Source organism: Panthera pardus, unplaced genomic scaffold, assembly GCF_024362965.1.
Source record: "Panthera pardus isolate Hobbes unplaced genomic scaffold, ASM2436296v1 HiC_scaffold_19, whole genome shotgun sequence".
Taxonomy (NCBI): Eukaryota; Metazoa; Chordata; class Mammalia; order Carnivora; family Felidae; genus Panthera; species Panthera pardus.
The window spans coordinates 16,714,097-16,729,008 of record NW_026526754.1 but is presented as its reverse complement, the minus strand read 5'-3'; the positions used below and the strand labels follow the sequence as shown (position 1 = coordinate 16,729,008).

At 44.3% G+C, this 14,912-nt stretch overlaps 1 protein-coding gene across 1 annotated transcript in view; it reads right to left on the bottom strand.

The window, feature by feature from the left end:
- Positions 1-13,972: 13,972 nt before the first annotated feature.
- WWOX (WW domain containing oxidoreductase) overlaps positions 13,973-14,912 on the bottom strand; it is a 301,000-nt gene continuing 300,060 nt past the window's right edge. The window contains exon 9 of the mRNA XM_019413216.2: positions 13,973-14,204. Coding sequence (XP_019268761.2) covers positions 14,187-14,204 — 18 coding nt within the window. The 3' untranslated portion in view covers positions 13,973-14,186. The remainder of the gene's footprint in view (positions 14,205-14,912) is intronic.

The following is a 14,912-nucleotide window of genomic DNA, read 5'->3' as shown; positions in this document are numbered from 1 at the left end:
CGTTTAGCTCAAACAATGCTATATAAATGAAACAAAACAATCAGCTGACAGGGAAGGGGGAAGGGTAGAAAATAAATACTGAAATAGTCTGCAGACCAATTTCAACCAGAGCAAGCTGTGCTACCTTCCTCTCACAGGGGCGGGGGTGGGGGTGCCTCCTTAGTTTCCTCTTCTAGAAAAGGGGCCCTTTCCTGCGACCTCCAGCCTGAAGAGTCAAGAAAGTGGAAGGTGCTAAGTTCACGTTCCTCTTATACGTACCTTCCGTGAGCTTCATGAATGCTGTCAAACCAGAGAGTCTTATAGGAAGGGCTATTAAGAATTCCCAAAAGAAAGCTTAGCATTGGGGGGAAAAGCAATTGTGAATTAAAAAGAAGCAGAAGCAGAAGGAAGCAAGCAAGCAAGAAAGACAGAAAGAGAAAAGAAAAGAAGAAAGAGTTTTTCTATTTCCATCCACTAACTTCGATCGAATTCACCTTCGCCTGCTCAGGACAAGTGTGCAGGACATGAGGTGACATCTGCACGGTACAGCTCTGGACGCTAAGACCTGTAATTAGTCACTACTTTGAAAGAACCACATCTGGACTCAAAGAGAAAACTTTCTGCCATTTTATTCCAAGCGGCAAAATGGCATATTTGCAGGAGAGCCTGGTGTACCCCAGATAATTCTGCAGTGGAAGAGCTGTCATCAGACAACCAAAAAAGGCCAAGGAAAGGCCCTTAACGAGGACAGTGGTAACAAAATGAATAAAAAGAAGGCGTGCGTGCGCGCACACACACACACACACACACACACACACTACCAGAGACCGTTACCAGTCAGTCTGAACATACGCCAACTCCCCTACGTGCGCGGCAGAATAAAACCGGAGGATGGGCACGTGTGGCATGGCATTTTGACACTGAATAAACCATCCTGCTGGTGGCATCGCTTAAGAAAATGCTTGTAGAAATGCTGCCAGCCCACAAGAGGATGCACATCGTCTCTGTTCACAGTGCAGGCGGCCCTTTATAAAGATAGTCGGTCAATGCTGAGTGGGCTAATTTGAGAGCTCCGTCATCAGATGGCATTGCAAATTTCATTACATATTTTTAATCACGTTAACATGGTTTATTAATGCTGGTGTTCACTGAAAGGCCACAGCTACTTAAATAATGAAGAGGCATGATAATTTTTATACATGTTATGGAAGTGACATGTGTGGCTACTCTTAATATTCCTTTCTTGGAACCTGTCTTACATCATTCGTGAAGTGTCATCACCAAAAACATAGATCAAGATGTTTCCGAGACACCACAGACTCACGGTGCTCATAGTTATTTATAGAGATAAACAACACACCTACCTGAAGGAAAAATACTTAAATTATGTTCACGATACTATCCTATCACCAGTACCCAATATCCCGGAGGCAAAAATGTAACGCCACTGTTTTAAAAAAGAAGAGACAGGATAATATTTTGTTAAGCACTAAACAAAACTTAAATGTCAGATATCTTCCCTTACTTGTTTACTAATGCATGCATGTACCTGTGAGCGTGTCAACAAATTCACCCACATAGGTATATATTCACCCATGTATTTCCCGGCCACGTATCTCCCACGTTCGGTTAACACATTGAAAGTTGTTTCTCTTGCTTCTGCAAAATTTTATCTCCTGGCCCCTGATACTGCCTTTGTACAGGCTCAGAAAACCTTCAAAAGGCCAATTCTTTCAACCTATCTATTGGTCTCTAGGCTCAAAAGTCTCTTCTTCCCGACTCACTTTCTCACTGCCATAAAAATGGCCTCTCGAACGCCCAGACACAACCTGGAGCCAGCAGAGGCCATCGGGGGTAGGGATTTGGAGCTTGAGCAATTGAGTCCATGGGAAAGAGCTCGAATCTCCACTCTCCTGCTTTTTGTTATGTGGCCCTGATCAGGGTATTCACCCTTCCCGGCTTCCTCCGCAACAACGACAGGAAACACCATTCTCAAAGACCCACAGTGAGAAATAGATCAGGTATATATACTAGCCCTGGAAGACAGCAACCACTCCATAAGTGTTAGGGTATTTTCGTATCATCCCCCTCATCATCACAGTCTTATCGCCGTCATCGTCAATATTAACGCAAGATCGTAAGATCCCACATCTTCAACCAGGTCCTCGAGGGGCCTTTGATTTGTTTTGTTTTGCTTTTTGGCCTTCACCTCCTGCATGACTCAGCACAAATCCTTCACTATAACACTGACCCTGTTTTGCTTTCAACTTAGAAATTTTATTCACCATGAGCTTCTCGCACTGATTTTGACTTTTCTTAATATTGCATTAAAACACTGTTTATCTTGATCACGGAGGTTTTTTTTTTAGCACATCCTTAATTTTGTCTCCAGAGGTGGCGCTGGCCCTACCACTGCTGCAAAGTCTACCTGAAACGTTCCCCTTTTCTCTATCCACCTGCTTCCCCTCCTACACATCCTTCAAGTCTCGGTAAAGAAAGGGGTCGTCTTCATTCTGCATTACTGGCTACTCTTACATCTGCCCCCAAAGGAGAAGAGCACTGTGTGTCCAGTGGTCCCCATGTCTCCTCACACCAACATTCTTCATATATCGCTGCCCTGTTTAACGGAAGCACCCACAGGCCAAGGATTCTGACTTGCTCACTTTTGCATTTTCTCCCCCCTGCGGCAGCACAGGAGGGCACTCAATGAACATTTGTCAGATGGGAGAAGATCAAATAGTTTTAGAGCGGCAATTTTCAAAGGACAGATTGCGATATAGTGGGTGGTAAAACTGGGTCACAATCAGCACTTTTAAAAATGAAATACAATCAAGAAGAAAACAGCCGACACCACCACCCACAGTTAGAGAGCTGTTCCATAAAATGTTTGGTTCAGACACACACACGCACGCGCACACACACGCATGTAATACACAAAGATACACACACACGTATAAACGTGGGGATACATGCACTGGGTTGTGACATAAAAATCTGTCGTGGTAATCAAAAAAGGTTTGAGGGGCTCTGGGGTGGCGCAGTTGGTTAAGCATCCGATTTCGGCTCAGCTCACGATCTCACAGTCTGTGAGTTTGAGACCCACATCGGGCTCTGTGCTGACAGCTCAGAACCTGAAGCCTGCTTCAGATTGTCTGTCTCCCTCTTTCGCTGCCTCTCTGCCACTCGCCCTCTCTCTGTCTCTATGTCTCTCTGTCTCTGTCTCTCTCTCTCTCTCTCTCAAAAATAAACATTAAAACAAAACAAAACAAAAAAAAAACCAGGTTTGAAAGACAATGTTCTGGAGCACCAACAGGACATGTTGACCCATCCTTTACAACCTGCCTGGCCACCACACAGTAAGGGCAAGCGTTTCAAAATCATCCACATGTTTGGAAGTCCGTAAAAGAAACAGAAAGCAACAGCCTCAGAGACCAATCCCGGATAACTGAGAAACCCTAGAATGTCGGAACAGACTTGCAGAGGAATTTCTTAGGTATTAGCTGCGAAATGAATACCAGTCGTTTATCAAATGAATAACATAGACTTCTGGATGAACTAACCATCACAAAGACTCACTGAAAAAACTGCACGTGGTGAGACTGAGATGTGCCTGATCTAAAAGTGTGGTTTGGTGGGAATACCCGACCCAAAAATCTCATGAGACAAAAGCTGTAAAACTCGGCGTGTGCAAAAAGCAGATGATGACATCTTCGCTGTACAATGTATCTAGGGGTGTGGGGAAAGGTCCTGGTGAAAAGGAGTTTAGTAAAATAAAAAAAAATTTTAAAGCAACACCTTAAGTATCTGTATCAAGTTTTAAAAGCTGATCAAGGTATTTAATTGACTTAATGGAATTTACCCTATATTAGACTCTCATGGGGAAAAAAACTGGTCATTGTTAATATAATTCTGATTAAAATGTTTTATTCATAAATACGGAGTTAAAGAAAAAGTCTAGGGATCAAAAGGGCAGGCTGAAATAGTTGGTTTTATCTCCCCCTGCCCCCAAGCAGATTTTCTAAGTGTACGTGGCTATCTGCATGATATAATGAACCCATTTGTTGAGTACTTACTGTCTACAAGTGTCCACATACACTGTGATTGATAGCTAGCTTTTGTTGTTTTTAGAAACCATCCTGAATGAACTGAATATGAGATAAGTACATTTTTCACAAAGATATTTAAGATAAGAACAGCTGACTGAAAAATGATAATGGGCATAGGAGAAAGAGAATAATCAAGAAATAGAAAGAAAAAGACGAAAGAAGAAGTAAATGTATATCAGGTCCTTGAAGAACTGTGATTGCATGCATATACATGTGTGTACACACACGTGTGACTAGACGCACACATATGTGACTAGAAGTCTTGCCGTCTGGGCAGCTGGTATACTCCTTGACAGAAAACAATATCTAGCATCATATAAATCATATGAGGAAAAAAAAGTGGAAATAAAAGCGAAAGCTCCCCCCAAATTCCAAACGCAGGATGGTTCTGTTAAAAGATACATTTTGTTGGGGCTCCTGGGTGGCACAGTGGGTTAAGTGTCCGACTTCGGCTCGGGTCATGGTCTCACGGTTGATGAGCTCGAGCCCCACTTCAGGCTCTGTGCTGACAGCTCAGAGCCTGGAGCCTGCTTCCGATTCTGTGTCTCCCTCTCCCTCTGCCACTCCCCTGCTCACGTTCTGTCTCTCTCTCTCTCTCTCTCTCTCTCTCTCTCTCTCTCTCAAAAATAAATAAACATTAAAAAAAAATTTTTTTAAGTTCTGTTTGGTCAAAGGGTGTTGCATCATCTTTTCCGTTGAATGTGGACAATTCAGAAATATGCCCCAAAGTGCAGACCAAGATGAAGTGCTTTTGGCCTTGTATTATTAACAGATTTAATGTGATATGCCTGTACTTCAACCTACATCACTTTAGTAATTCATAGTTGATCTGCTTCCAAAGACGGATTTAAGGTGACCCAAAGAAAGAAAAGGCACAGAACAAGAGGAACACAACGTAGAGCCACTGAAAACCAGAGGAAGTTGATACGCTCACCATTAGCATTAATGTGGCTTGAAAAGGCATAGAATTGGATGAGCAGCTCCAGCAATACACTACAATCTCATTACCAAGCAGAAGAGAGAACGGTAGGTGCTCAGGGGCTCTCCTTGGGATTCAGAGTTCAAGGGCATTCCTAACATGCAGTGTGGTCCAGCTTCACGTGTTTTGGGGTCAAATAAGAGACAACATCCCTGACAGTAGCTTCTTGTGTGTCCTCAGAAATCAGTAAACCCCAAGAAAGTTCACATTAACAGGTAGGAGACAAGAAAACCAGTATTTCTTGAGGGTCTCCTCTATGCCCCAGGGTTGAGTGATGACTTAATCCACAAACAACCCAAAGACGTGGGAACAATTTTCTCCATTCCAAAGAGAAAAAGAAAACCTGAGGTCCAGAGAGGTCATGTGATTTGCCCACTACAAGGAAGGGCTGAAGCTCAGAGCCCTGCGTCTTCAACGTCAAAGGCGTGGCCTTTGTGCTTACATTGTGATGCGTTTCTCTTCCACAAAATAGATGAACACGCTCTTCTCAGGTCCTACAGACCTTATACGGCTCGTAGCGAATGGCAGGAAATAAATGCGTGGACACATGGGAGGTGCTTAGAACAGGTGAGTCCTGATAAATCAGAGCAGTGGTTTTGTGGTTATTAGGTTTTTTTCCTCTAGATTCACAGAGCATACACTTATCCAGGGAAAACTCACAGCGAATCTCTCAAATACAAAGAATACATTTCAAATCTTAACGTTAGAGACTTAACAAGGCAGTGTGTCAGTGGTGCACATGGCAAAGGTAAGCTTTTTTTTGCTCTGGATGAGAAAGACCTCCACTCCGGGTTCAAATATGACTCCGACAGAGCCTTGAGTCTGGCAGTGAGACAAAATGACACTGGAAAATGTGGCACGCAAGCTTAAGAGGAAAGCAAACCGCTACAGAGAACAGGCCCCTTCTGGGTCTGGGATATAGGAATTTGGTATGTTCCCCTACATTTCATCCACAAGGAACATGCCAGCTCATTCCTAATGGTTTTAACAGAGTGCACGAAGACAGAAGAAATCTATATTATTTTCATGACTGGATACATTCCAGAATCTAATTCTTTTGAAATACGTTGTAATTTTTTTTTCTTTTAAACATCTTCTTAATGCCTTCTTTATAGGAAATGTACTCAGAGTTAATGCTGAGATGTTAGGCCCACAAATTTCATTACGTGGTCATTTATAGGTATAGAGAGTCAACAAAGACACAAGTGACACATAACACACCCAAAAGCCAACAGGAGATGCTACGCTCTAAGAAGGAAAAACAGACTTATTGTATTCACCTGCTGAGGAATATTAAAATATCAAAAAAAAAAAAATTTAAGTTCCCAGATTTTACAGTTGTTTTTTTTTTTTCTTTCTTCTGAAGAGTGAGAATACTAAGAAAACATTGTGCAGGTCTCAGTAGTTGATATACAGTATTTTTTTTGGATCTGGCAAATATACTTTTTATAACTTTTCTGTGAAAGGAGGGACCTTCTAGCTCAGATTACTTGGACACTCTTACTGTTTATTCTTCCCTTTTTTGAGCAGTCAGAAGAGATTTCTCTCAGTACTTCAAATAAATAACATATCCAGCTGAACAAACACCATACATTCCCGTGGATTACTTTGGCTTCTTAAAGAATATTTCACTTTCTTTTTTTTTTCAAAATGTAAATGATTAAAGAGACCCCATCCTATGAAACTTGGAGATGAAATGTCTCAAGCAGTGTAGAAGGCAGTATGTGGCGAAACAAAAGCCCCATCTCAGTAAAAAAAAAAGAAAAAAAAGCATGATATTTCACAGGGGAATATTAGAATATTACTAAGTAAGATATTTTACTTATTATACTTTCTAAAGGAGAGGTTTTATAACATGAACACATTCAAAATCAATCTCTACAATATTTTCTGAAAACAGCAAAATGAAAGTGTTTCTTCCCCTTATATTGCTGCTGAAAAACAAAAAATAATAAACCCCAAAACTGAAACAACAAATCCTAGAGACTATACATAGACTGCAACGAGAATAATATTCTACGTGGACTTTGAAATGCTTGCTGAATTTTATCTAGCTTTATGGCTTTAAAAAAAAAAAAAGTCCAAGTTCTCTGGCCAATTTTTGAAACTTGAATCAAAACTCGGCAACACACGTTTCTTTAGGAAGAAAATTTGGGCCATCGATTAACATGGCCCCCTCTACTAAAGAAGCAAGAAAATAAATACTTGACTTTCGGAAACATAATCCACACGTTTCTTTATTTTTTCCATAAGCTCTCTTATTAAAAGACTAAATCTTATCTCCCACCGTGAGGCAGAAATGCATAAATATATAAAAAACAAAGTGGGGGCATCTGGTACCTCTTGCAGCCCAGAAAGAGGGAAGAACACAAGAACGTAGAAAGGACCCGAGCAGAACAGCAAGGCAGACAGAAGCGTGTCAGTCAGGACTGCCATGACGCGAGGCCAGGACATATCGAAGCCTGGAAGCAAATTTGTCACCAAAAGGCACTGGAAAAAACCAACGAAACTGGACTTGTAAAGTGTGACAGCCTCACAGTGCTCCCTGCCTCCCGGTCTCCACGCCGCAGTGAAATCCTCTCTCTGTGAATGCGGGTCCCACCCAGGGACTTGCTTCTAACAAACAGAAGGGCCAAAGTAGTGAGGTGTCACTTCTGCGGTAAGGTTGCGAAGGACTGGGACTTCATCACGCTGACAGACTGTTTCCTCCTCGGCTTCTGCACTCTGATGAAACAAGCCGCCACGGTGGGGAGGCCTGGGCAGCAAGGAAGGGAGAAAGAGGCATCCAGCGCATGGCCAGGGAGGAACCAGAGAGACCCAGTCTACTGGGCCACAGGGAGCTGAATCCTGCGAACCAGCACGGGACCCTGGAAGTGGACCCCTCTCCAGCTGAGCCTTGAGATGGTTTCAATCTGGCTCACCCAGTAAGTGCGGTCTGGGAGCCGACCCGGAAGCAGGCAGCCCCGTGAAGCCATGCCCGGGGTTCCAAACCCACAGAAACCGGGACGGAAGTAGATGGGGTGTCATATGTATAAAAGTGCACAGGCTGAAACAGGTGCTTGTGGGGGGAAAAAAATCACCTACACTAGGTCAGCTTATACCCAGATTCAAACCTCGCGTCCCTGCACTGTGCTTTACTCAGCTCTGGGGAGTCTAGGTAGGTCCGCGTTTCTGACGGTCTCACCTTGGGTTCATGACAATGAAGTGAGACACAGTTAGCTTTCCCGCGAGTCTGGACCTGTGGGGTCTTCTGGGCCGGTCATTCCCAAGTGCAGGCCCAGGACTTTCAAGAACAACACAGCAGTGACACCATCAGGAGTTTTCCTGAAGTCAAACGTCGTCCACTGCGAGGTCTGCTTTTGGGTCCACAAGTCGGGTCCTGTTTATACTTTTTGGCGTTAAAATACCCATTCCTTAAAAAACGGTGCTGAAAGTCAATGGTGGTGGGTTTGTTTTTCATGTTTTCGGGATAAAAAGGTACAAACCTACATTAGTATCCCTTTCTTACTTCCTTTCAGATTATACCCATTCTCTAAAATCCGTAAGCCACATAAGCCACGGGACTAATTTGACTAATCTGGTCAAAAGACTCATTTTACAGATGACACAACTGAGGCGCAGAGAGGGCAAATGATGTGCTCAGAGACACACGATTGTTTGATGACAGCAAACTCTAAGATGCCATTAAGTGAGACAAGGCACATAAAGACGTAAGACCCAGAGCCTGGAGCCTGGCCCCGAGTACCTTTGCATGTGACACGACCACCGGAACTGATTTTCTTAGTGTCTCAAGAAGGGGCGGGGGCGGGTGTGGGTTTCAGGTTCTCTACAACTCAGAACACGGGATCTGAGTTCTTTTTACTGCTGCCAAAAACGCACATGAACCGCCCCCCTCCCAAGGAACGATCAGCGCGTCCGGTGAGTGACACAAAAATCAACGTCCACAGAGGACACGTGGCAGAAGTGCTGTCACGGGGCCACGCAAGCTCCTGGCGTCTGTCTCATCGTGCTGGCCTCCGACGTCTACGCTGCACTGCAGCCAAAACCCGCTGGAAAAAAGCATGAAATTGGAGAAAAGGAAACCGAGAGGGGAGGATCAAAGGCGGCACCACGGACTTAAAAGCAATAAAAGGGCTAGCGAGGGAGCGGGGATGAGGCCACGCGTTACCAAAATGCCGGCAGGGGTGCAGAAGAAAGGGAGGCGAGGAAGATAAAGCTAGGGGAATTTCAAATCTTGGCTAAATGTTCATTAAATAATTTGTCACACATATTAAGGCCAGATCGTCACTTCTCCCCCCCCTCTGGAGTCCTCATTCGGGAACAAAGGCCTAACCAGACTTGAAACGCTGAAAAGCCAGGCAGAGAAGATGCCAGGAAGAGAGGCTGTGGCCTCACAGAGCCACGCGTACTTCCCTTGTCTTTGTCTTCACCAAGAAAGGGCTGATCTTCCCTCAAAGCTAAGTGTGCGGTTGGTGGCTTCAAACAGGCAGCCGGGAGGGCTTGAGATACGCACCACGGAAACCCGTCGAGTCCCGGCGGCCATTCTGCGTGTTCCTCGGGCTGGTGGGTGGTGTTTCTGTGCTCAGGGCTCGAGGGGGTATGAGACCTTCAGGAACAGACCCAGAGCCGTCACTGGGAGGACAGGCATCGACTCGAGGGGAAGGGAAGTGACCCGTCACTCGCCCGAAGACATGATGATGACAACAATGATAAATATTTATTGAGCATCTAGCGTGTTCTGTGTGCTGTGTCGTCCTGCTCATCAACTCTCAATGCGTGTCAGTTGTAACAGTGATACCACTTAGTGTTTGTTGAGCATCGAGCACATTCTAGATGCAGCATACTCCTAAGCTCCTTCAATCCTCAACAAGAACCCCTGAGGTAGGTCGAACGTTCCAGTTCATGAATCTCAATCAGCTTAGAAAATGTGCCCAAGAGGTAAGGTGGGAGGGAGAGCCAGGGTCTCACCCAGCTTTACAGCCTGTCTTCCCCACGCCTTCCGGTTCTCTCCTTAGGGTTTCCCTCCACACACACCCCTCTGGCAGACCCCTTATCCGGCACTTGGCCGGGAGAGTGGGGGGCCTGGGTTCTGGTCCCAGCTCTCCTGCGTACTAGCTGTGGGATGCAGGCCGGCCCCCCTAGCCTCATCCGCTTCTCTATCTGCACATGGTGAACTGCGGTGCTCTGCCCTCCTCAGATAGAGTAATGATAAGGAATGCCTTAATGACTGTCATTCATTAAGCACCTAATCGTCTTTCATTTATTCATTTACAAATATTTACTGAGCATTTACTTTATGGACCAGGGATACAGTGGTGTGAATGCAAAAACAGCACTTTCAAGAGAGGGAGAGAAAGGCATTAAACACAGAACAGCACAGATTATTTTTCTAAATTGTGTTTGTTTCCAGTGATCTGTAGGAGAATTTCTGGGCGTCCTTCATTCGTTCATTCGGCACATGTTTATGGAGGACTACTGCGTGTCAGACAGTATTCTGAGAACCAGCCCTTAGGAGGGCACAGAAAGGGAGTCTTGACCACATTCTGATCTAATGCTTCCTTGGGCTGTGATGTTTGGATTGAGCTTTGAAGGACGAGTAGAAAGTAACTACACCTGGAGGAAAGGGAGGGTTTTAGACTAAAGGAAGTATGCTTTAGCATCCTCGAGAAGGAAGGAGAATGAGCTCCAATGAGATTGAGGTAAAGCTCGCTGCATAGAAGGGGACCGGACAAGGCCATGCTCCCTTCATTCAATTCTCACGTGCTTTCACAGTGACCCCCTAAGAAAGACAGGATTCCCACCTGACAGAGGAGAAAAACTATAGGCACACTCATTCACCAGAGCCTGCTCAAAAGCCATCGTGCCATCCATTTTCTCTGCCACCAATCTCACCTCCAACCCTAGAGACACAAAATGCCAGAAATGCACTTTCCCAGCCTCCCTTGCACCACGGCTATGGACAAAGGACTCTGAACCCTGGCCAGTGGGAGCTGAAGCAAAGCGCTCCCGAAGACAGTTCTGAGGTGGAATGCTCGGGGATGGAATGCTCTCTTCCTTGATAAAGAAGGGAGGTATGCAAGGAGGAGTCCCATCCCTCCCATTGTGCCTTCAGACCTCATCACGTAGGATGCAATGGTTGCTGCTACTGGAGCCATCTTATAAGCATGAGGGAAAAGCTAACACAAGCACAAAGAAGCTGCCTAAAAGTAGCCAAACACACCCCTAACAGCCCCTGGATTTCGGGATACATGAGAAAAACAAACCAATATTATTCCAAAGATTTTTAATTGGGCAGTATTAACTCACAGCCCAAAACATGAACAGTGATGTAGACTGTGAACCTCACAAAGGATGCATCATTTCAAAGTTATATAATCACAAGAGGTGGAAACGCTGAGTTTTGAATACAGTCCTGATGGTTCTAAATGCTTTGCTCTTTTTCGCTCTACCATATCCCTTGGGCTGTACCTTGAGCAAACACTGTTAACTTTTGAGCTCTGGACGGAATCAGAGGTGACTAATAAAACCAATGCCAATGATAATCCTGGAAAGCAAGCACAACGTGTGAGATAGCGGCTATGTGACCTCAGCAGGAAGAGCACTGCCAACAGGTCCTCCTGTGGGGTTCTGCAGGAAAGGTCAAGTGCGGCCCAGCCACGGCGGGGTCGTAGGAGTCTAGTTTTCTAACATATCTGGACTGGCAAAGGCAAAGCAGCCAGAGAACTCAACCCTCACTGGGGAGTCCCCCAGCATTTACATTAGTGAGGAATATTCTGAAATTTCTACTTTGAAAACTCTATCTCCTCCTCCCAGCCCAGGAAAAGGCCCTTGCCTTCTCCTCCAATGCACGGGTAAAGATTCCAACGGGGCTTTGTCCTTGATAATATCTGGAGTGTAGTCAGCTGCAGGTATTTAAAAGTGGGGGGAGGGGGGAGGAGAAGTATTTTTCTAAAACACTAATTTAAAGAACAAATCAACATCTATTATCTCCTTCATTATGTTTTAAATTATACAACTATAAATCACCCTGCGGCGGGTCGTTCAAGGGCAGAATTACCCAGCTTGGCTTTCGCGAAGGTTAGAAGAATGGCATCTTGTGCTTTTTCTAGTTATAATTTATAACTTTGCAACAGGACCGGTGGTGCAGATCCATCCATTAGCGGGGTGGCCGCACATCTGTTAAAACTCAGCCCAATGACTGCCTCTACACGGCCACAGGAAACGTAACTCAATCATTCCAGAAGTTCGACAAACTCGAGCCATTTTTTAATGTAAAATGATTTGAAAACGCAGCTCCCTAAAACATCTGCTAAGCTCCTGCTACCCTAACACATGATATTCTTTCTACCGTTACCTGCCAACATAAATATTTGGTCACACAAAACACCCTCAGAGGCACGTGACAGAGCTCAGCTTCAAATTTACATACCGATCCGCAAAGGGCTGGCTTGGACCTAGGAACTCGAGCTAATGCGTTGTTTACCAGAACTGAAAGTTTACGTGGGGCAAAAAAAGCAAAAGCAAAAAAAAAAAAAAAAAAAAAAGGCCGAGGGTTAAGTTCATGAAGGTACTTACTCTCAAGCATTTTAAAAAGGAAACAATAACGGCACGAGGAGATCTACACAGTGGGGACGCTGTGGTGCATCAGACAAGGCAAATGTACTTGGGAGGAGCCGGTGAAGGGTCTCAAGGCAACGTGGGTGAGTTCTCTGTGTTCCTTGACTACCAGGGAGGATAATCATTCTAGCATTGTGTGGAACCGTTGTGAGGAATTAAAGCATCACAGGGTCTGGACTAAGGTGCAAAGTCACATCCTACCTCGGGGCACAGCAGGAGTCTAAAGTCACCAAGTGGCAACGATTGCCAATAGCCAAAATTGGAAATCTCTTCTATCACCCAATAATACAATAGGCCTGGTTTTGTGAATTAAGTTTCTTGGAGAAATACCAAGGTATGAGCACTTTATATATCCTTACAGTATATATTCATGCACACATATGCAAAATACAATTTTAGAGTATTTTAATTGCATAAAAGAAAGCTAGGGAGCACAGCAGGAGTCTAAAGTCACCAAGTGGCAACGACTGCCAATAGCCAAAATTGGAAATCTCTTCTATCACCCAATAATCCAATAGGCCTGGTTTTGTGAATTAAGTTCCTTGGAGAAATACCAAGGTATGAGCACTTTATATATCCTTACAGTATATATTCATGCACACATATGCAAAATACAATTTTAGAGTAGTTAATTGCATAAAAGAAAGCTAGGGAGACAAGAAAATAATGTATAACATAGCCATGGTGGATGTGACTTCATTATCAAAAAGCTCCCACCAAGCTTTAAGATGTTTCAATAGGAACTAGAGTCCTGCATATTTTTTAAACAATATTTTAAAACAATCCTATTCCCCGGACGCCTGGCTTGTTCAATAGGAAGAGCATGTGACTCTTGATTTGGGGGTTGTGAGTTCAAGCCCCACAATGGGTGTAAAGATTACTTTAAAAAAATCCTATTCCCATTGGTATGAGTTATTTTTATTTTTACACAAGTTGGAGGGAAAGGAAACAAACGCTTCCCCCACAGACTCCTCAAACACTTGTCCTACCCTCCAGACCTCAACGGGACGCGGTGCCAAAGACACAGCCTTACCAGTAGGGGTCGCTGTGCTGAGATTAATCCCTATGAGTTTCTCATTAGTGATTATTATACTGCAGGCAGCCAAAATGGAAAAATTAATTAATTTCAAAGTGATAATGCATTTACAGCAACAATTAGAAATGTATAACTGTAAAAGGGCAACATTTAAAAGACAGATTACATTTAATAAAGTTGCACAAGAACATCCAATTGTAAAATTACTGATCTGCAACAATATTCCTTAAAGAGGCACTTAAAATAGCCTGACTCCATGAAGGGTGACCTAATTACTGTAACTAAAATCACCGTAGTCACAGCAAGTCACAGCAAATAAAAAAGGGACGTTGATATTAGAATACTGCTGTTTAATACTTAAGGGAGCCAGCTACGGTGGAGAAGCAAAGGCAGGGCTTCCGAGCACAAGGGTGGGCTGTGCTCCTCCATTCCGTGACCTTGGGCGATGCGATGGGTACCCCAGCAACACTCATGTCAAAAGGAGACACTGCTGGAGTGACACGCAGACACATCGGTGCAGCACAAACGGCCCCCTGGCGATGAGGACGCTGCATTTATGCTAAGCTTCTTCGTGGGCATTGAGGAATCCAGCTTTCACAGGGGGTGACAATGGGGATGCGACTATGTGGCTTATGTCCAAAAATAAATGTGTGTTGAAAAAGGGAGAAGGACACTCCGCATCCACAAAACAAATGTCTTCTCATGACGGAAGTAGCGTCAAGCCACGTACGGGAGGATAAAACACAAGGTGACCTTTCCAGTGAGCCTGGTCTGTCCTGCCAGTGACATAGCCCCATCATGCTGATATCTCTCCCGCATACACACAGTCCACACACACACACACAGTCCACATACACACAGTCCTAAATGTCTATGTTGTGAAGAAGCAACTGTCTGTGACTTTGACAAATTCGTTCCCATTCCACGTCTTTATAAACCTAGCCAGGGAACTCTGATGGCCAAGAATACCACCGGACACCTAAATATATCAAAACACGATTAGAAAAAAGAATGTCCTAAAAATCTAAACCTACATACATATTTCATAGTCTTTATCATCTATATGCTTATCCAAAAAAGTGCATCATGGCATAGAAAAGATGCTGTTTTTCGTTACTGGGGGCCCAGAACATGGAAAGTTCATTCTACTATGGCTCCTGGGAGACCAGATGTACGTGTCGGAGGCCAGACTCTC